General features: G+C 44.7%; 1 protein-coding gene across 4 annotated transcripts in view; it reads left to right on the top strand.

The window, feature by feature from the left end:
• Positions 1 to 20,403, top strand: part of CDH16 (cadherin 16) — a 76,037-nt gene that overhangs the window by 21,888 nt on the left and 33,746 nt on the right. For all 4 annotated transcript variants that reach the window (XM_075940063.1, XM_075940061.1, XM_075940062.1 and 1 more), the window contains exons 6-11: positions 4,138 to 4,296; positions 9,033 to 9,229; positions 12,041 to 12,166; positions 14,856 to 15,006; positions 17,483 to 17,713; positions 18,644 to 18,720. In XM_075940063.1, coding sequence (XP_075796178.1) covers positions 4,138 to 4,296; positions 9,033 to 9,229; positions 12,041 to 12,166; positions 14,856 to 15,006; positions 17,483 to 17,713; positions 18,644 to 18,720 — 941 coding nt within the window. The remainder of the gene's footprint in view (positions 1 to 4,137; positions 4,297 to 9,032; positions 9,230 to 12,040; positions 12,167 to 14,855; positions 15,007 to 17,482; positions 17,714 to 18,643; positions 18,721 to 20,403) is intronic.

The raw sequence follows: 20,403 nt of genomic DNA, 5'->3' as shown, positions 1-20,403 counted from the left end.
TTCAAATGGAACCTAGGATAATTTCAGGGCTTTCCTATAGGGAGTCAGAAAGTTTGACATGGTAAAACCATCAACTTTATCTGCCCAGTGCCTCTAACACCTCATGTCAATAAAGACGTCTGAATGTGATTTAAGCCATCAGAAACACAGGGAAAGGTTTCCTGAAAATGTATTCCCTCCAAAGTCAAGCACTTCAGTGAAATGAGGTACTTTCCAAGTGATGTGTCATGATGCCATGAGATGACACATGGGCTGGACTACATCACCTCCAACCCGGCTCCAGGAGCAATTTAAAATGCCCAGTGCTCTGGCCAACACCACTATTGCAGTAGTGGTGGCCAGGAGTCTCAGCCTTTTTAAATTGCCAGTCCCAGGAGCACTCGTCCCCTCTGCCTTCCCCCTTTGGCAGCCCTGAAACCCATTTTAGCTCAGCATCTCCACTGAGTGCATGCCAGTTGCTCTAACATCTCATGAGCTGTGATATTCTGTGGTAGACGTTGAGGTACTTTGAACTTACAGCCTCTCAACTGATGATCTCAACATCAGGCCTGGGCAAAATACGGCCCGTCCAGCCACCGGATCTGGCATGCAGATGCTGCAGGGAGCAGCAGGCAGGCTCCGTGCTTGCCTCACCCCACCTGCACGCTGCTCAGAAACACAGATGCTAGGTGGTTTTTCTTTAAAAACCACGAGTCTGGAGGGGATGGAGGAAGCTTTAGGAGATGCTCCCGCCCCCAGCACAATCCCATTGGCCAGTGTCTGGCCAGAAACAGTAACAGGCAGCCATGAAGCTCAAGGGACTCCAGAGCACATGGCTGCAGCCTGTGCTGGGGCAGGGCAGGCAGGGAGGCTGATTCAGGAACCGTTGCTGGCTGGTAAGTCTCCTGGCAGAGCCTACCTCTGGCACCCTAGTCATTCCTTTCCCCCAAATCCTCTGCCCCCTCCTGTACCCATATCCCCTCCCAGATCTGGCACCCAATCTCCTGCCCCGGATCACAACCCAAATCCCTGCACCCCCTCCTGGACCCCAGTTCCCTGCCGTAGGTCACAATCCAACACCCTCCACCCTAGTCCAGAGCCCCAGGTCACAACTGCCTCCTTCACCCAAACTCCCTCCCTTATCCCAAGCTCCCTTCTGCACCCAACTTCCATGCCAGACCTTGCATTGCCTTCATTAATATCATGGAAGAGTGCTGCCCTCGACCACTTTCCAAATTCTTGGAGTGGCTCCCCATCAAAAATTATTGCCCATCCCTGCTCAACATGCTTCACAAACATTAAATCTCACAAGTCCAGTTGAGTGAAACAAAGGCTCAGTGGGTAAGTGTCTCAATTTGGGCACCTTGAACCGAGATATCCAACATTAGTGGACACTTCTGAAAAGTAAATTGCTCAACTAGTACCACAGAGGGGGCCAATATCAGAAAAGATGTGTGAGATCCACTTATACTAGTAGACTCCTTTAGCACTACCTACATCCATTCTATCCCATTTAAGCTTCAAGTGGTGACAGGACAAATTGTTTTTTCCGCATTAACCAATTGAGATGAACCCCAAAAAGGGGAGTTTATGGGTTGTCTCTATCTATTTATGTTTTAAAATACACCTTGTCCTTTCTACAGTAATGTAAAACATATTAACAAGCACGGTTTTAAAAACACTACTCATCCTTCTGTGGCATTACCTAAAAGGGTCCTGGTTAAACACTGATGTGGTCTCCACTGACTACCCCTGTAAAGTGAGAGCAAAGTAGGTAAAAAAATTCCCATCTAAGAAAGGTAGCATTTTATGCTAACACAGGCAGACACAAGGTAAGAGTCAGTGGTATTTACACTACTGAAAAAAAGATGTAGCTCCATTGAACTCCATTGGCTTATGTTGCTGCAAAGCAAGTGTAAGTAGGGGGAGAATAAGGCCCTTACTTAATAAAACATTTTCTTTGTCTGAAATCTGTAGTTGCCTCAAGTGTGACCGCTTCCTCAATGCATTCATGTGGGTTACTTTGGTCATTCTGCTTTGCATCATATGCCAGAAGGGGGTCCCTGACAGCAGGGTTCTTTGTATTGTAGAATGTTCTAAAAGTTTAGAGTGCATTTCCATATGATTGCAAGAGATGTGGCAGCAATCTCATGCCGCAGTTACAGAAGGTTTCATAGTGTGAAGGCTAAATGAATTTTAATGGGTACTTGTCATTTGCTACAATTTGTCACAAAAACTGGAGACGGAGGAAAAACAGGCAGAAAACTATACTGCTGCAATCTGAATGCATGTACTGGCATTTAACCAAACAGCATTTTCCTGATTCTATTTTCCGATGTGTATTAGTCCAACTGTTAACCCTTATGCAACTACAGTTTCCCCTACTACACTAATAACAGGAACTTAGCAGAATATTTAGTCTGGTAGTTCATACCACTCATCCCCGGGGAAAGGAGCCACTGAAGGGGGGAGGGAGGTGAAGGCAAAGGAGGTAGTTGCCCCACTACTCCCCCCAGGCTCAGTGATTTAAAAGGGCTGAGGACTCCAGGCCACCTATGCTGTTACCATGGCAGCAATGATGGCTAGAGCGCTAGGCCCTTCTTAATTACTGAGAGAGCTTGGAGCAGCACGGTCTGGGAAGCACTGAAGGCTGCCTGCCCCTAGCCCTGTCCCTTCTGCCTCAGGCCCTACCCCTTCTGGGGGGGAGGATCTAGAGTCAATGTCACCCCATACATACACATTGCCTGGGGCCCAATGAAGTCTGTCTCCAGCCTTGCACGGGAATGGCCCTTAAAGGCATTATTGGACCATCACTATGGCCTAAGCGGGAAGGAAAGGAGCTAGGTCAGTGTGCAGGTGCTTGGGACTTTGTCAAAGTCTGTTTGTGTTCTGTAATTATCAAATGACTGACGACAGTGTGACATCAGCACTTTATGAATACTAATTGTATGATCCATGAACCAAGTCCTGGTTTCCACACTCTCTTTCCCCACTTACACAAGGGGCAAGACAAAGGTAGAACTTGACTCAACACCAATTATTACTTAAAGATAATCAGTTCTGGTGTTTGAGTCAGACCTAAAATCATAAGACAGTGCTATTAATAAATAATAATAGCACTTTCTGGGAAGGGGTGGTTATATTTGCCTTCCTGTTTCTGAGCCTTTAGGGTACAGTCAGGTCACATTTTCAAATTTGTCTCTGCCACCATACATGTTAGATATTTACTTTTTTGTCCTCCCCTCACTAAAAGCTAAGAGCCATAACTAATCACATGCTTCCAGGAGCAGGAATTTAAGAAAAACAGCAACTATAGTGAACACTGGAAACATGGAATCTGTAAAACCGGGGTTATAACAAATGTGAGATTTAACTCATTGGTTTTATAGGACTTCAAGTGCCTTGGTTGAGGTGCTACATAACTGCAAAGCATGTATTTATTACTACAGGTCGAACCTCTCTAGTCTGACACTCTCTGGTCTGGCACCATCCTTGGTCTGGCATGATTTAGTTAGCCATATTTCCACATATCATGGGTGTGCCCGAGTTTCCCACAGTCCCATAAAGTTTGTTTACAGCCACCTGTCACCTGCCTGATGATTCTTTCTCTTTCCTGTATGGTTTTCTGAGATACAATCCCATTCCAGGCACATCCATTTTCTTGGCACAACCAAACTCTCACTTTGCTTTAAGTTATGATAATAGGAAACTATATACCAAATTTGGTGGTCCTAGCTCTTACTGTTTAGGAGGAGTTGTTGAGCAAATGGACAGATGTAAAGACAGACTCACTCTCTCAAATATATAAGTAGATTCCATCTCATATATGGTATCCATCTGAAGATTTAAAAGCTTAATTGATCTGAATTTACAAATGAAACTCTTACATGAGCACGAATACACAAAGCCAGGTTAAATAGTGCAATTGCAGAGAAGTTACACATACTATACTTATGCTGTCACCTTCAAATGAAAAAAAAATCAGGTATAAAATGCCTAGAGTCACAACACAGTTAAATTGATTTTAGAGGGAAGAGTCAAGCGAAGGAAGGAGAACTGAAATTCTGCTACAGAAGGAATTTTCATGCTGAATTAAAAAAAATTGTTTAGATAAACCATTGTACCACCAAACCCAATCTGTGATCTTTCTAAACCCAGGAACATCTTTCGTGCATGTTAGTGCTATTGACTTGGATGACCCTTCCACACCAAATGCCGATTTACAGTATAAAATTCACACGCAGACTCCAAGTCACCCCTCAGAGAATATGTTCCAGGTAGATTCAAGAACAGGGGCTATTTCATTATCTGCAGAAGGTAAGATATCGCTGGGTAGTTTTGTCCTTTGTATTGAACTGTCTGAATAATTTTAGTCCTTAAAATTGAAGGGTCTGAGATCAGTCATCTCCTTGTGTGCAGACATGTAGAAATCAAGCCAGCCCAGTAGATGTAAAGAATATTTTGACAGGTTTGCTTGTGCTCTCCTGTTGAGAGCTGGCACCTATGTTGTTTATGTACCAATAGACTGGAAAACCGCATTACATAGACAAGTCCATCTCACATCAAACTCACTCCGCTGATAAGGCTTCTGGATAATCCAATTTCTACACAATGGAAAAGTAACAGAGTGCAATATCCATTCTGTGATGGAACTCTTTTGTTACATTTTTATATATTACATTACCAGGGCCTTCCATTACCTTTGGTCAAGTAGGGAGCCCTTTCCAAGAGTTTCCATCAGGACTTGGATTCAGACTTTCAAATCACCTAAAAGTGCCAATCCAATCCCATTGCATTACTCATTTTAGTATCACTTCATCATGACCTCCAGGTTGAGTAGATCTTCTACCATCCTGGGAGGAGTTGGCTTCTAGTTGTCTTTAGCTGGGGAATCTGGTGACACAGCTGATATTGCCATACTATAGGAAACTATTTAGTCACAGATTTCTACTAGGTTTGTGCATACAAATCTTTCCATGTAGAACAAGGTTTTATTTGTACCAGATTTGTCTGAAGCTGCAGATTATAAAATACATCTGAGTGCTTAAACATTGTTATTCTTGAAAAATAAAGCCAGATGCTTTGTGTGCACCCACCTGCTGCATAGCTGGTAATGACAGGTTGTACTCATGGTTTTGTAGTGCAATGAGCAGTCTTTTAGAAATTCATTTTGTGCACATGCCAGCAGTTGTCGTGCGCTGGATGGAAAAATTGACAAAGACTGAGCCTATGTGAATGTATAGAGAAGTCAGGAAAGTGCAGCTAAATTAAGTCAATACAAATGGAGAGGGGATTAAATCAATCTGTAGTTTTTTCAGATCCATAATTCAATTCATGCCACAAATCGTGCCTAACTTATTATTTGCTATCAGTGGGGAGTGGGCAATCAAATGGCTTAAGAAAAAAAATAACTCTTGTAAAAAACAGAAGAAAATGGAACAATATTAAATGTTGGCAAAGAGAAGTCCTTAATAGGTTAAATGCCCGTTGCTGCTCAACAACAGACTATCTAGTGTTATGTTTTTTTCATTCCATGCTACAACAGCTGAAGAAGGGTTTCAGTGGATATAGTCTTAGCAGGTCCTGTTGTCTTAGACTTCTTTTTTTTGTAATTGCCACATATTGTAGAATATTGTATAACCAAAGAGAATATTTCCATGATTTTAATTAAAGTATGCATAGATTATTATAAACCCAAATTCCCTCAAAATATAGGAATGCATAGAGCAGCAACTAGAAAATAACTAAAGGATGAAACAGAAAGGGCAGGTGGGGCCAGATTTACAGAGGCCTGCATGAGAAAGGTACAATTGTTTCAACAGCACATTCAAATACTTGTTTTACATTGCAGCATAACTTCTCATGAAGCTGCAATAGCTCGTCATTTGTGCACGGTGTTACTCAGGGGCAGGCAATAATTTTAAAAGAGAGGCCACTTCACAAATTTTTGAAGTGGTCCCAAGCCGCCTCATAAGGAGTGGGGCCTCAGGCGGAACGGGGGGGAGCAGAACACTTCCATGTTCCCCTGCCCATAGATTCTGACTGACCTGGGGGTAGGGGAGTGCGTGAAGTTTTTGCCCATTCTCCCCTCCTTCCCCCTGCCCCCGAGAGAACCATCAGTTTTTCTAAACAGCTGGCAGTTCACTCTAAGTACCATGCAACCCTTGCAGGATGGGGGCAGGGTGGGAAGAGACTTTGCACACAGCCCCCCAGGACAATCAGCTGTCAGTTCACACGAAGCGCTGTACGCTCCTGGTGCGGGGGGAGACTTTGCCTGCTCCCCCGTCCCCAGGGCCTGATTGGCCTGGGAGCAGGGGAGCGACAGGGCATCCATGGGCTGGATCAACCTGCTTGGTGGGCTGGATTCAGCTGCAGAGGCCCTCTTGCCCACCCCTGCTATTACTGGAACATGTATAATTTAGGTGTGAAATGCAAGACCTAGGTCTGAAAATCAGGCCCTGGTTTTACTTATTTTTACATTTTCAGATGCTAGATAGGAGCTGTTACTGTATGTAAAATGCAAGTGGAAGCAAACCCAAGGCTGTGACAGTAGCTCTGTTTCTATGAGTCTGGGGATCAGGAGCTGCCTTGAAAAATAGTGAGTGGGTCATCTCATAGGAGAGCTCTCGTCTGCAGCATCTTAGATAAAAGCTAAAGAATACAGGGGCAGTCAGGAAGCATCTAAACTGCACCCGTAACTTGAAATAGCTACTCAATTTGAGCTACGCAAATAGAATAGCTTATTTTGAAATAGCTTATTTTGTAATTTGGTGCTGTCTACACAGTGCCAAATTTCAAAATAGCCCGTTGTTCTAAAACATTCCTTACTCCTCATGGAATGCCGTTTCCAGGGAGGTTGGAATAGCAAGCCTGTTATATTTTGAAATAATGGGCTTGATGTTAAGCAGCGGGATAGCTATTTTTGGGATATCTCCAGTATCCCCAAAATAGCGCTGCAGTGTAGACATAGCCTCAGGAAACAGAGACATGGCAATTTATTTGCTACACTTATTTCTGTGCTCTATTTTAATTAGAGGAATCAAAATGTGCGTATTGAGCCAAGCGTCAAACCCATAACGAGGCAGGGTCAGTGGAACTGAGACTTCGAGGCACATGGAGGCACCTATTCAAATATTCTTCCCAAAGTGTCAGCAATACAGTTTGGGACTTGACTTTAATTGTGCTAAAAAGAGTTTAGTTAAGGAAGAGTCCCCTTCTAACAGGGGCCAGAAGAAGCAGGCTGAGAAACTCCAGACTTGCATTTTATTTACTGATGTCACTCCTAGTCCTATTATTTTTCTAGAGGAATGAGCAATCTGGGATAAACCTTAGTGCCTTTGGTGTGAGGCAAAGTGCTGCCTCTGCTTCTCCTCAGAAACCCTAACAGCACTGCTCCTTGGATTCATGTCCGGCTTCATTCAAGCACTATTGGCTGGTTTGGGTTGGGATCACTTGTGGGTTTAGACCCTTTTGTCCAACTTGACAGCTGTAGGGCAGCAAGGGCTGTTTAAATTAAATCTGGAGTAGGGAGGGGGCTGCAAAGCCAGCCCCTGCTACAAGGCCTAAGATTCAATGTGTGAATGTCTCCACCCCTGACGTGCTCCATAATTCCCTGCCATCCCAGTCAGGAGGACTCATTTGCATATAGACAGGGGTGGTGGTTAGGCAATAACGGATTGGTTCAGATCCGGAGTGTGGGTGTGTCACAGGAGTTAGGGAAGGAAGAGATGGTGATTTTCTGTTAAAGAAGAGAATTGGGAGAAGTGTGACACACACACTAGCCAGGGCTGCACTATAGTAAGAAACATCCTGAAGTTATTTCCTCTACAAAGCTATTGGTCAGCATGAAGCAAATTGGCACTGACCATGGATGTCCAGTAGCCTAGGCAGGGGAAGTCTTTGCCTTCCCAAATCACCAGGCATGGCTCCGCCCACCCTCTGCCCCCAGAAAACCTGCTGTCAGTTTGCTGGAGGGAGTGTGGCTGCCTCCAGCGCCTGCCCTCCCCAGTCCTGTAGGGGTCAGGCAGGTGGGAGCTGTGCAGCCTCCTCCCTTTCCGGTGCTCCAGGGGCCAGACAGGCTCCCATTTCTTCCCCTCCCAATGAGAAAGGGTGCTCTTGGTGTGCTGCCCCACCTTCTCCCCTCCCCGTGGTGGGGGCAGAGCCTTAGCAGAGGGCTCAAGGCTGTAGGTGGGACTGGGGCCCCGCCTCTCCGAGCTCCAGCTTCACTGCCCGCCCATGGCATTGACCTCTTTCAGCACTAGTGTGAGAGCAGCAAATGCCACGCCGATGAATGCTGGGGTCCAAACGCCCTAGGATCCCAAAACAGCCAAAACATGGTAGCATTGGGTGAATGGGGCCTAATGAGTGGGAACAGGATGGGCCAAATGAGAACCACTGGAAGTCATTTATCCTGACTTTCTGTGACAGGATAAAGTCATATGCTATGGGACATTTGCAGAACACATTTCAGGAAAGATGGGAAATTCAGGTCACTGCCTGTCCCTGAGAAGAATGGGTGATTCACCTTGAATTCTTTCCTGGCTTCAACTCTTATTTTGCCCCTATCACATCCCTCCCCAGGGAGTCCAAATGCATCATCTCTCTCTCTCTCAGCAAATTCTTCTACCGTCTGTGGCTGTTAAATGGCCTGCCTCAGCATTACTGCTTCCTGTAGCTTTAAGAAGTAGAACCAACTTTTGAGGCAACATTTGAGAGAAAAATATCCCACCACTACCAGCAATAAAAGATGATATCAGGAATACACTGTACTTACCACTAGTGTCCCAACTTCCCACAGAAGAACAAAAGTGGTACTGCTACCCCTGCTTTTGTGGAAACAGTAGAGCTGAAGTTAGTGTTCTATGAGTCAGGATGGGCAGGAGGATATAGGAAATTACAGAATCTGACCTCCCTACTGCAAATTAGCTGGTCTAATTGCATTTCCCAACCTACCAAAGGGGGACATTGTTTTCATGTCCCCCATCCAGTTTTCATATTTCTGCTGAAATGGATATACAGTAAAATGTATTTGATGAGATTCTCTTTACTTGCAGGTAGCTCTTTGCTAGACTCCTCCAAAGTCAGGAGTTATAAACTAGTTGTGCAAGTCAAAGACCTGGGAAATCAGTCTCTGGGCTATCAGGCATTTGCAAACGTGGAAATTGCAGTTGTGGAGAATACCTGGATACCTCCAAGTCCCGTTCTCCTTCAAGAACACCTAAATGTGACTTATCCAAAGATCATTTCAAAGGTGAGTCAAGAGAGCACATTTTTCAAATGCATGTTACTTGGTGGAATTGAGGATGTCACACCTCTTAGAATTGTTTCTAAGAGCTTTCCTGCATTAGCAGGAAAGGCTTTGAGCCTATAAACTCTTATGCAGATGAGTAACCTTGGGTATATGAACTGCCCCACTGAACTCAATAATATTGCTTACATGTGCACTTGCAAACCTGCAGCCTTCTGAAAGAACTGCTATGGTCAGAAATCTAAAAAGCCAGAGTAAAACTGGCATAGCAGCAGACTGAGTTTAATTATTAAGCATGCTGAAAAGCATTACTCTTCTGTGATCTCACAGTAATGACTGATGGACGTGTGCTTCATCCATGCCATAGTATTTAGCACCCATTGGTTTTTCAGTGATTTATCAATGTATTTATCAAAACAGTCCCAGTGTTTGCCATTCATATCCATATACACAGAAACAACAGCGGACGTCACTGCTATATTTCCCTAGCTTTCTTCATCCAAACCTGCCTGATCACCTGTAAACCTCTCCCCATCTCAGCAATGCCAGAAATGCAGCGCTGTCTCTGTGTAATGCACAGACACAAACCTGCCGTTGTTCTGTTTATTGGAACTCTGAAGGGAATCCCTCAGGAATGAACAGATGAAGAGGGGGAAAAAGGTTGCTTAAAATAACATTCTTATTTTAAACACAGCACACATACTGCACGGTCTCTCCTCCACTCCTCTGATGGCACGTCAAGAAATGCAATAAGGGATCTTTCAGTCACACAACTCCATGTACGTGATTTGGAAATAGTCATATGCGTTAAGAAACATAAAATCTAAACAAAGTTATCCAAGAAACACATTAGTGCTAGCATAAATAAATGGTGTTTAAATTAGAATAAGGCCTCCGTAATGGCTTTTCCCTTGTTATTTTGAGACTCGACGAGGCATTACACACAACCCGTTTGTAACAGTTACCATTCCACTTTCTCCTTGTTAGGAACTGTTCTGCACTCATGGAGCTGAAAGGGTTTATACTTGTAAAAACAACTGGCAGGTCATATTTTACTAGGGCTGTACAGTCTAAACAAAAGTGTTTGTAGCTACAACATTTCTATGGCAACAGTAAAAAATTGCTCTGAGTTTGCTTGTCCACTTTCCCTTATAATATCTGGCCTTAGCCTGCTTATCCCTTTTCCCTTGATGTTATGATATTGCAGACCTTAAAAGAACCAATTTAAATCTGAAATTAAATTTCTAATCTGAAGTGATTTAACTTTCAGTCTGTTAAAGAATGCCAGGCAAATCTTTCAATGATTTGATTTAGCTTTGGATGGTGAGCATATATAGATTATGCCACAGAATTACATACTTGGACTACCTGTCCCAAAGTTTCCTAAGAATTGTTATCATCCAGTGATCAAAGCATTATTAGCCATTTGAATTTTATATACATGGTGAATGGGGAACAGTGGACATTTGCCATTTCATCTGCAGCCTGAACATCAATGATAGTACCTTATACCAACTAGTGCATGTCACTAAAGGGTCTCAAAGCACACTTAGGGTAGGTCTACTCTGTGGCGCTATTTCGGGATATTTCCAGTATCTTGAAATAGCTATTCTGTATCTTTTAAACAAGCCTGTTATTTCAAAATAGCTTTTGAAATAACGGGCTTGCTATTCTGATGTCCCTGTAAACCTCGTTGCACGAGGATAAGGGATGTTTCGGAATAGTGCTCTATTTCGAAATTTGGGACTGTCTACAGTGCCAAATTTTGAAATAAGCTATTTGAAATACACTCATAATTAGCTATGCAATTTTCATAGCTCTCATTGAATAGCTTATTTTGAGCTACGGGTGCAGTATAGACGTACCCTTACAGACATTAAGTATTTAAGCCTTGCCAGCCCTCCAAAGGGCAGGTAGGCAACTACTATGCTTATTTTCACAGTAACAGAGCCACATTGATGTTCAGGCTGCAGATGAAATGGCAAATGTCCACTGTTTCCCATTCACCATGTATATAAAATTTAAATGTCTAATAATGCTTTGATCACTGGATGATAAGGTTTGTGATGAAGACCCACAAACCTAATTAAAATCAATAGGATCTGCTCAGCTTTGAAAAATCTGGCTCTGAGAGACTTGCCAAAGGACATAAAAAAAAAATCTGATGGTATTAAGGATCCAGTCCAGTTCTTTTGGTTCCTAGAACCATGCTGTAGCCAGCAGACTACATCTATACAACACATTCAGATAATATAAGTTGCTTTTAAAAGTCTTTTGTGGCAAAAGAATGGCAGCTTGGTTTTCAACCACAGCAGCTTTAAAGACAGATACACTTTGTCTAGGAATCATAGCAATGCGGCTTGTTCCAAGTCTCACCCCTTAGCCTACCTTTTAAAAAAGTGCACATAATTTTAAGGTAAGGTGCTGGACGGGTATCTCCAGTGATCAACAGCTTCCATTCATCCATAAAACAAAGAAAAGATGGGTGCTGATTGTGCAAACAAACCCATGATGCTGTGCCAATATACCTCAAGGCTGGCCTGAATGGAAAACCTTATTGGAGTGAGAAAGTATTTCATTTACTGTGTATAGTCAATGTCTTGTTTCTCTTCTGAGAAGGCCAACAAAGGTGCCAATAGTGATCATTGTGACAATGCCTATGGGTGACCACTTGTTTGCTAGGACTGAACTGAGACCACCAACTTGTTTCAGTGTGCCCATTCAGGAGATGGCACCTTTCCTGTTTTATTGGACATTTCCTGTGAAACTTGGAATACTGGTCATCTGTGTGACTATCTACCCCCTTGATACCAGGTTAATTGGAATAGCGGAGAAGTTCGTTACTATCTGAAGGAGAGCTTCCCTCAAGGCCTTTTTTCAATTGACCTAGAAGGGAATATCTATGTGACACAAGAAGTGGACAGAGAAAACCAAGCAGAGGTACGTATGAACATAAGGATCAAATAGGGACCCTACCTGAGTTAGTCCAAAGTGAGTATCCAACCCTTAATTAGCACTAAGATTTGACTAATGAGAAAATTCACTGGATACTTACTCACAAACCTTCATGTGTGTGAAACACAATAATAAAATTAGAACCATGCAACTAGAGTCTGTCTATGTACTTATATGGCCTTCATCACAGGGAAGTTGGAAAGTACTATTATCCCTATTTTACAGCTAGATAGGGAAATAAGGCATGGACTAGATTAAGTACTTGCCTAAGTTCATATAGAAAGTCTGTGGGTTGAGCCAAAAGTTAAACCTAGCCCAGTTCCCTATTCCTTAGGCTATCCTTCCTCCCTTATTAGAGACAGATTCTGCTATCATTTATACCAGTGGTACGCAACCTTTTTTGATCTGTGACCCCCATACCGCGGGGGCTGCCAACTGCCGGGCCCAGCCCCCAGCCTGCCAGATCTAGGTGCTGTGCCACGGGGGCTGCCAACTGCTGGGGCCAGCCACTGGCTGGCCGGATCTAAGTGCCACGCCGCACGGTTGCACACAGCCCCCGGCAGGCCAGATATAAGCGTCGCGATCCCCTGGGAAGACATCCGTGACCCATTGGTGGTCGTGACCCACGGGTTGCTCACCACTGATTTATGCCAGTGGCCCTCTGAAAAGAACAAATTCAGATTTTGGCCTATGCTGTGTTGAAAAGAATCCCCAGCTGGGAGAGAGAGCATACAAGGCTATCTGGAGCATTTCTGAGGCAAAAGGGGAGGGCTGCATAGAATACTGCTATTCTTAAGAAATCCCTGGCTGCAACTGGCCTTTGGGGTCCCTTCTCAATTTGTTCCCCGGAATCACCTGGGGAATAATGAGGTGGCACTGAGTGTGGATTCTGAGTGGAGCATGGCCAGACTCAAAGATCTGGGACCTTACTGTCTGCTCAGTTTTGGTCTACATGTTGATAAGAGGTAATGTCCTGGCCACAATGCCATGCATCACACTTTGCCAAGGTGATTGTTTAGAACAGGAACTATTGATTTTTCTGTATTAAGGGAACATATGGACCTAATATTTATAGCAGGAGTCCTGGGCCTTCCCTAGAGTAGAAAAGCCTGCATGCTTGGTTTCTAAAGTCTGCTTTCTACCATTAGTGATGCAAGTTTTATCTTCAAACTCTAGATCAGGGGTGGGCAATAATTTTTTGTCGGGGGCCACTTCAAAAATTTCTAAAGCAGCCTCAGCCACACCAGAAAGGGCGGGGCCTTGAGAGGAAGGGGTGGGACTGGGATACTTCTGGGTTCCCCACCCCCAGACCATAATTGGTCTGGGGGTGGGGATCGCCTTTGCCCACCCTCCTCTTCCCTCTAGGTGACCATGCCCCTGGCTGGGAGGAGACTTCCCATGCTCCGCCACCCCCAGGCCAATCAGGTCCTGGGGGCAGGGGAGTGTGCGAAGTTTCCTCTGCTCTGTCCCTGCCCTGCATGACTCTTAAAAGTGCCACGTGCTCTTGGCAGGGCGGGAGGAGGCTTCATGTGCTCCCCTGCCCCCAGGCCAATCAGAGCTCGGGGGCGGGGGAGCATGCGAGGACTTCTCCTGCCCTGCCAGGAGCGCGTGGCGCTTCTAAGTGCTGCATGCTCCTTAAAGGGCGGGGCCAGGGTGGAGGAAACTGATTAGCCTGGTGGTGGGGGAGCACGCAAAGCCTCCTCCAGCCTCGTCAGGAGCGCATGGCGCTTCCAAACCCTAATGGGCTTTGGGGCGGGGGAGCGGCAGGGCCTCCGTGGGCCGGATCCACCCACCTCATGGGCCGGTTCCGGCCCTTTTCCCCACCCCTGCTTTAGATCCTTATCCCTGGAATGTATCAAGCCGAGTACACCATGTCCAATGAAGTGCAAGTCTAAAGGCCTGGTACAAAAACCTCTTTATTTTACTGTAATTTGAACCTTGATTCTATACTACCTCTATAGTTCATAAATAGAATGACATTCTGGCTCTCTCTTCCAGAGACATGCTAGTCCAGAAACAATTATTAGCTCATGGGACAAAGTCTCATGTTTCGGCTATGATCCAAGATTAATATATTTTGGTAAAGCTTAGTTTCCAAGTGAGACTGGGCTGGTAACTCAACTGTTTATAGTATCCACTGTCATGATTCACATTGAGTATAGAGTAGCATATCAAGAATTAATTTTATATGGCTCACTTTCTCCAGCTAGAGGGACAATCTGTAGCACAGAAAAGGGAAAGAGGAGAGAATTATAAATATCATGAGTCCAGTCCTAAACTCCTTCTCTTCAGCAGGTTTCAATAGGAAATTTGCCAGATTAAGTCGTACAAAATTAGGCCCTATGTAACTGATAAGAAGTCTCATTAAAATTCTGTACAGTGTAATAGAGAATGGTAACTAGTGGAATTTCACACTGACTTGTATCCCTGCTATGATAGTCTCTGGCATGGCTTAAAAAGAAAGCATCTCATTCTTTATTGAATTCTATAGACTTTTAGAGTAATTTCTATAGAACTCCCACACAGTTTTTCCAGAACACATTTGTTCCATCCCAATTGCACTCAGTAGGGATTTTTCAAAAGGGCAACTATCAATGCTAAGTGCTATTAAATGAATAATGTTGATTAAATCTTAATTATACATTTTCTTATGAATTCATTTGAACATGGTCAGTATGAGATTCAGATTTTTGCTGAGAACAAGGATGGAATGTTGTACAGTGATCCACTAAAGCTCCTGATAACCGTGACGGATGTGAATGACAATGGGCCAGTATTCTCCCAGGAGATTTATCAGGTAGAACTCAAGGAGAACACAGTCAAAGGTGGGTGTTGTCTGTATGTAGCACTACAGGAAGCAAAATGGTTATGGTGGCCACCATGTGGCTAGGAGCACTACTGATAATATGGCTATTCTGTACCTCAGGCCCAGTCATACAGGCCTTACAAGGCAAGGCATCATTGAGAGCTTTGCTTGCACAAGAAGCAGGAAGTATAATTCAGAGGGTCATAGATTTTTAGGGACAGAGGGGCCATTAGGATCATCTAGCCTGACTAGGAGTGGTCTGAGGCCGGCTGCAGCAGCTGGCGCCCTAGGTGGGGTGGCACAATTGGCGCCCCTGCCTGCACAGCCATCAATGGCCGTGACATCATCATGGGGTGCCCGGACCAGCGGTGCCCTAGGCATCTACCTAGCTCACTTAGGCTCACGGGCCACCCAAGCCTGACCTAAAATAAAATGCAAGGAGAAAATTTGAACTCAGTCCCCTGGCATTCAAAGGGGAGTGTTTGCTCCTTTAAGTCTCTATGGGTATGTTTACACAACAAGGGTATTTCGAAATAACTTATTTCAGAATAGTAACTCCAGAAATAACTATTTCAAGAGATCATGTCCAAACTACAGGCAGTCCCCGAGTTACGCGGATCCGACTTATGTCAGATCCGCAGTTACGAACGGGGCTTTTCTCGCCCCGGAGGACGGGAGCGGCGGGACGCCCAGATGCGCCGCGGTCCGCCACCCCCATCCTCCGGGGCGAGAAAAGCTGCTCCCCGTCTCCCTGGTCTGCAGGGAGACGGGGAGCAAAGCCTTGGAGTACACCCGCAGCGGGACAGCCCAGGCGCGCTTGAGTTGTCCCCCTGCGGGCATGCTCCACGGCTTTGCTCCCAGTCTCCCGACCAGCAGACCAGGGAGATGGGGAGCAAAGCCTCGGAGCACGCCAGCAGTGGGACAGCCGTGGCGCACCTGGACTGCCTGGACTGTCCTGCTGCCCGCGTGCTCTGCAGCTTTGCTCTGTCTCTCCCAGGTCAGAAGACCAGGGAGACGGAGCAAAGCCGTGGAGGACTTGGGCGGTCCTGCCACCCCCATCTCCCTGGTCTGCTGGGGGGGGGGGGGTGCATCTAGTGCCCCCCTCCCCCAGCAGACCAGGCTTTTCTTGCCTACCCCTGGGGTAGAGCAGCTGGGGGCTGCCAGGTTGGTCCCGCAGCGCCGCTCCGGACCAACCCGGCAGCACCCCAGCTGCTCTTCCCCAGGCGTCCTGATTCAGCCGCTGCTGGTCAGTTTCAGCAGTGGCTGAATCAGGACACCTGGGGCAGAGCAGCTGGGGTGCTGCTGGGTTGCTCCAGTAGCGCCGAGGAGCCGCGCTACTGGAGCAACCCAGCAGCACCCCAGCTGATCTGCTCCAGGCATCCCCAAGTCAGCCTGCTGAAACTGACCAGCGGCTGACTACAGGAAGCCCGAGGCAGAGTTGCTCTGCCCCAGGCTTCCTGGAATCAGCCGCTGATCAGTTTCAGCAGCAGCTGACTTGGGGACGCCTGGGTTTCTTAAGTTGAATCTGTATGTAAGTCAGAACTGGCGTCCAGATTCAGCCGCGGTTTAAACTGATCAGTTTCAGCAGCGGCTGACGCCAGTTCCAACTTACATACAGATTCAACTTAAGAACAAACCTACAGTCCCTATCTTGTACGTAACCCGGGGACTGCCTGTACAGTGAAGCCTTGAAATTAGTCCCAGGCAGGCTCCCCTAATGTGGATGCACTACCTTGATTTAGAGCCCCAGGAAGCACAGGGATGTAATTACTTTGAATGGCCCTGGAGAGGATATATTTTGAAATAGTATTTTCAAAATAGGCATTATTCCTTGTGAAATGAAGATTTTATTATTATTCTGGAATAAGAAATCTGTTATTCTGAAACAGGCTTGCTGTGTGGATGCTCACCTTGTTATTTCAAAATAATGTGAGTTATTGTGAAATAACATTGTAGTGTAGACGTGCCCATATATGTGAGCAGCTTCAAGAAATGGTTCATGGCAAGCTAAATACTAACTAAATCTTGTATTTGTCTTATAAAATTTATATAAAAATTAAATATGAACCAATAGGTCTAGTCAAACAGGGAAATAAAAGTTTGTAATTTAATTATGGGAAAATTTGGCAACTATATTACCTAAAATGGTACTTGCCTATACTAAAGTTACCTATAATATCTAAATGGGTGTGTTCATTTCTCATGTTCCTTATGTCTAGTTTCTTGTTTTGGTTGTGTTCCTGTGAAGATACAATGTGCCCACATATGAACTGAATCCTGTATATGTAAAACTTGGTCCAATCCATAGATCAAAACACACTGATCCTGGGGAAAGTTTGGATCTGGTTCTAAATGTTGCTGCTTGGGCTCATCTCTTATGCTAAGTGAAGAGGTGAAATGACAAATAAATCACTACTTTAGAAAGTCATTTTTTATATTGCTGTGTTTGTAGTTCCTTTATTCCCGGGTAACTGGTGATGTTTCTCTGCATGCAGGGAGTGAGATTCTCACAGTCAAAGCAGAAGATGCTGATGACCCAAAGACCAACAATGCTAAAATTGCTTATGAGATATTGAACCAGGAGCCTCAAGTGTCAGAAGGCTTTTCATTTTGTATTGGAAAAGACACTGGAGTGATAACCTTACAGGTCTCTGAACTGAAGACCAATGCTGCAAAGCACTATCAACTTCTTGTTCTTGCAACAGATCTTACCGGGATGGAAGGAGGTATGTTTTCTGAAGGATCAAGGGATCTGATCACTGAGTTGTTACTAAGTTGTTGCAGTGTCCAATGTAAACAAAACAAAACAAAACAAAACAAAAAACAAAAAACCCCTCACCTAAACAAACACTCCCTCAGTTAAATACATTGATTAAAGTGCAGATGGCATGAATTATCACCACATGAATGCAGCAAGTCCAAAAACAATTGCCTTTTTTTGGGAAACTGCTCAGTATCATAGGTCTCCCACATGTAAATATGTAATCAGACAGTAGCCGTGACATTCAGCTTCCCTGGGTTGCTTAATAGATTTGTTATGTGGCCCTCTATCTTATTGATCATCCCATGATACAGCACCAGGGGAGCTCCTGAACCTGCTGGTTTTCATCATGGGGTGCAGTTTATCAACTCCGACACGGCCAGTTTCTCTCCAGTGAAATTAGCCTCCTGCCTCCCTGGGAAAAAAAATGAGTATTTTGTACAAGGTGGCAGAGCCTGGACTACAATTCAAGAGCCAAATTCTCAGCTACTGTACATTGGTGTAACCCCAGTGACGTGAATAGATATGTTGATGCAAACCGAGAATGTGGTCTCAGTCTCATCTATTAACCAATGTACAGGTTGAAACTCCATAATCTGGAGTTCCCTGGTCCAGCATCATCAGGGATAATCTGGTGGGCTGGGGCCAGAAGCATTTCCAGAGTAGGGGGCCAAGAAAGCGGAGCCCCAGGCGCAGCACCCTTCCCCCACCAGAGGCTCCCCTTGGCTGCAAACAGTGAACCGGAGTCAATGGGAGTCGCATGTGTGTACGTATATTGGTGCATAGATGGTTTTGAGGACCACTTTGAGAAACGCTGCATTAGAGAATAACTGCTTCTGCATCAGAGATTTACTTTCGTCAAGAAATCTGAAAAAAATCCCGTGTTTGGTTCCAGGTCTCAGCAGCACCTGTACTGTCTTGATTACAGTTGTGGATGTAAATGACAGCCCTCCTGTGTTCTCACAGACAAAGGTAACCTCACAGAGCATGCAAGTAATTTACAATATGTGTAGATCAGTGACTGGGAAGATATAATATGGTCTTAAAGACATCCATAAAGTGATGACTGCTACAGCACTGTAAAACACATGCCAAATTCCCTCAATTCCATTGATGAAGAAACCCAAAGCACATTATATTCAACGGTCAGCTAAGAGAGAGAAAATTTAGTGTGGGGATTATGATGTGTCTATTAATGAAAGAACACAAGCCAATATCCATGTATAAATGGGTGGAGCACACGGGGGTAGGTTATGTGCATGCATGCTTGTGTTTGTGAATGGGTGGGTAGGTGCATGCTTGTGTTTGTACAAGATTTTATTTGTGTCTTGTACATATGAATTGGTGCATACATAAAATATCTGTAGTTTTGGATTGTTGCATTCAAATGTGCATACATTTTTGACAAGCAGCATATAGTTTGTTAGCTTCATGTCTGTATGGGCGACTATATATGAAGGTGTGCTTGTGGTTGTATATGAGGGCTCTGCCACATGTGTGTATGTATGTAGGTGCATAGATGGTTGGTATGTACGGGTATGTCTATACTACCACCCTAGTTCGAACTAGGGTGGTAATGTAGGCAACCGGAGTTGCAAATGAAGCCCGGGATTTGAATTTCCTGGGCTTCATTTGCATAAAGCTGGGCGCCACCATTTTTAAATGTCCGCCAGTGAGGACTCCGTGCCGCGCGGCTACACGCGACACGGACTAGGTAGTTCGGACTAGGCTTCCTAGTCCGAACTACCGAAACGAGGAGTAACGGTAGTTTGGACTAGGAAGCCTCGTCCGAACTATCTAGTCCATGCCGCGTGTAGCCACGCGGCACGGAGTCCGCACTAGCGGACATTTAAAAATGGCGGCGCCCGGCTTTATGCAAATGAAGCCCGGGAAATTCAAATCCCGGGCTTCATTTGCAACTCCGGTTGCCTACATTACCACCCTAGTTCGAACTAGGGTGGTAGTGTAGACATACCCTACTTGTGTTGATGTGTAAAGCTCTGTATTTTCCAATTCAAGATAGTGTTATACTCCCTCAACCCCTTAGAAGGGCAAGGTGTGTGCATGTAAGAGTGCTTTCATTCACAGGGAGTGAAAGTACCAGCAGCTGATGTTCAAAACCCATGAGTTGGCTCTGCAAATGATGAGAGTGTCTTACAAAACACAAGATTTAGAAAAAAATATGCAGGTCTTTTTTCCCCTAATTTTTGAACTTGTAGGAGATAATAGGTCACAGTTTTAAGGTTTTCTTCATATACAAAAGATAAAAAATACTCTTTATATTTTTTGAATAAAACCTGAGATTGTCACAATCTCCTGTCTCTTGGAGTTCGGCTATATGCAGGTCACCAGCTATGATAGGACTCTCAGTAAAATCACCAGCATTAGTACACTGAACTGGTGAAACACTGAGAAGTGAGTGACTCATGAAACTTTTAACAGTAGGTCTGAGTTTTGACTGGCTGTAGCAGCTCTGACAACCTCCCATTTACTGACAGTGACATTATCTTATAAAAGCAGAGGCTTGTTGGCTTCACACAAAGAGTCCTAATGAACTGAATACTACTTCAAAAAGAATGACAACCAATCTTGCTTGTAATTTCAAGGTTTCCCTGGGTTGCTTAAGAGTAAAATAAACACAACACAAAACACAGA

Source organism: Pelodiscus sinensis, chromosome 12 (assembly GCF_049634645.1).
Source record: "Pelodiscus sinensis isolate JC-2024 chromosome 12, ASM4963464v1, whole genome shotgun sequence".
NCBI classification, from domain to species: domain Eukaryota; kingdom Metazoa; phylum Chordata; order Testudines; family Trionychidae; genus Pelodiscus; species Pelodiscus sinensis.
The sequence above is the reverse complement of the archived record's forward strand: the minus strand, read 5'-3'. Positions and strand labels throughout refer to the sequence as shown.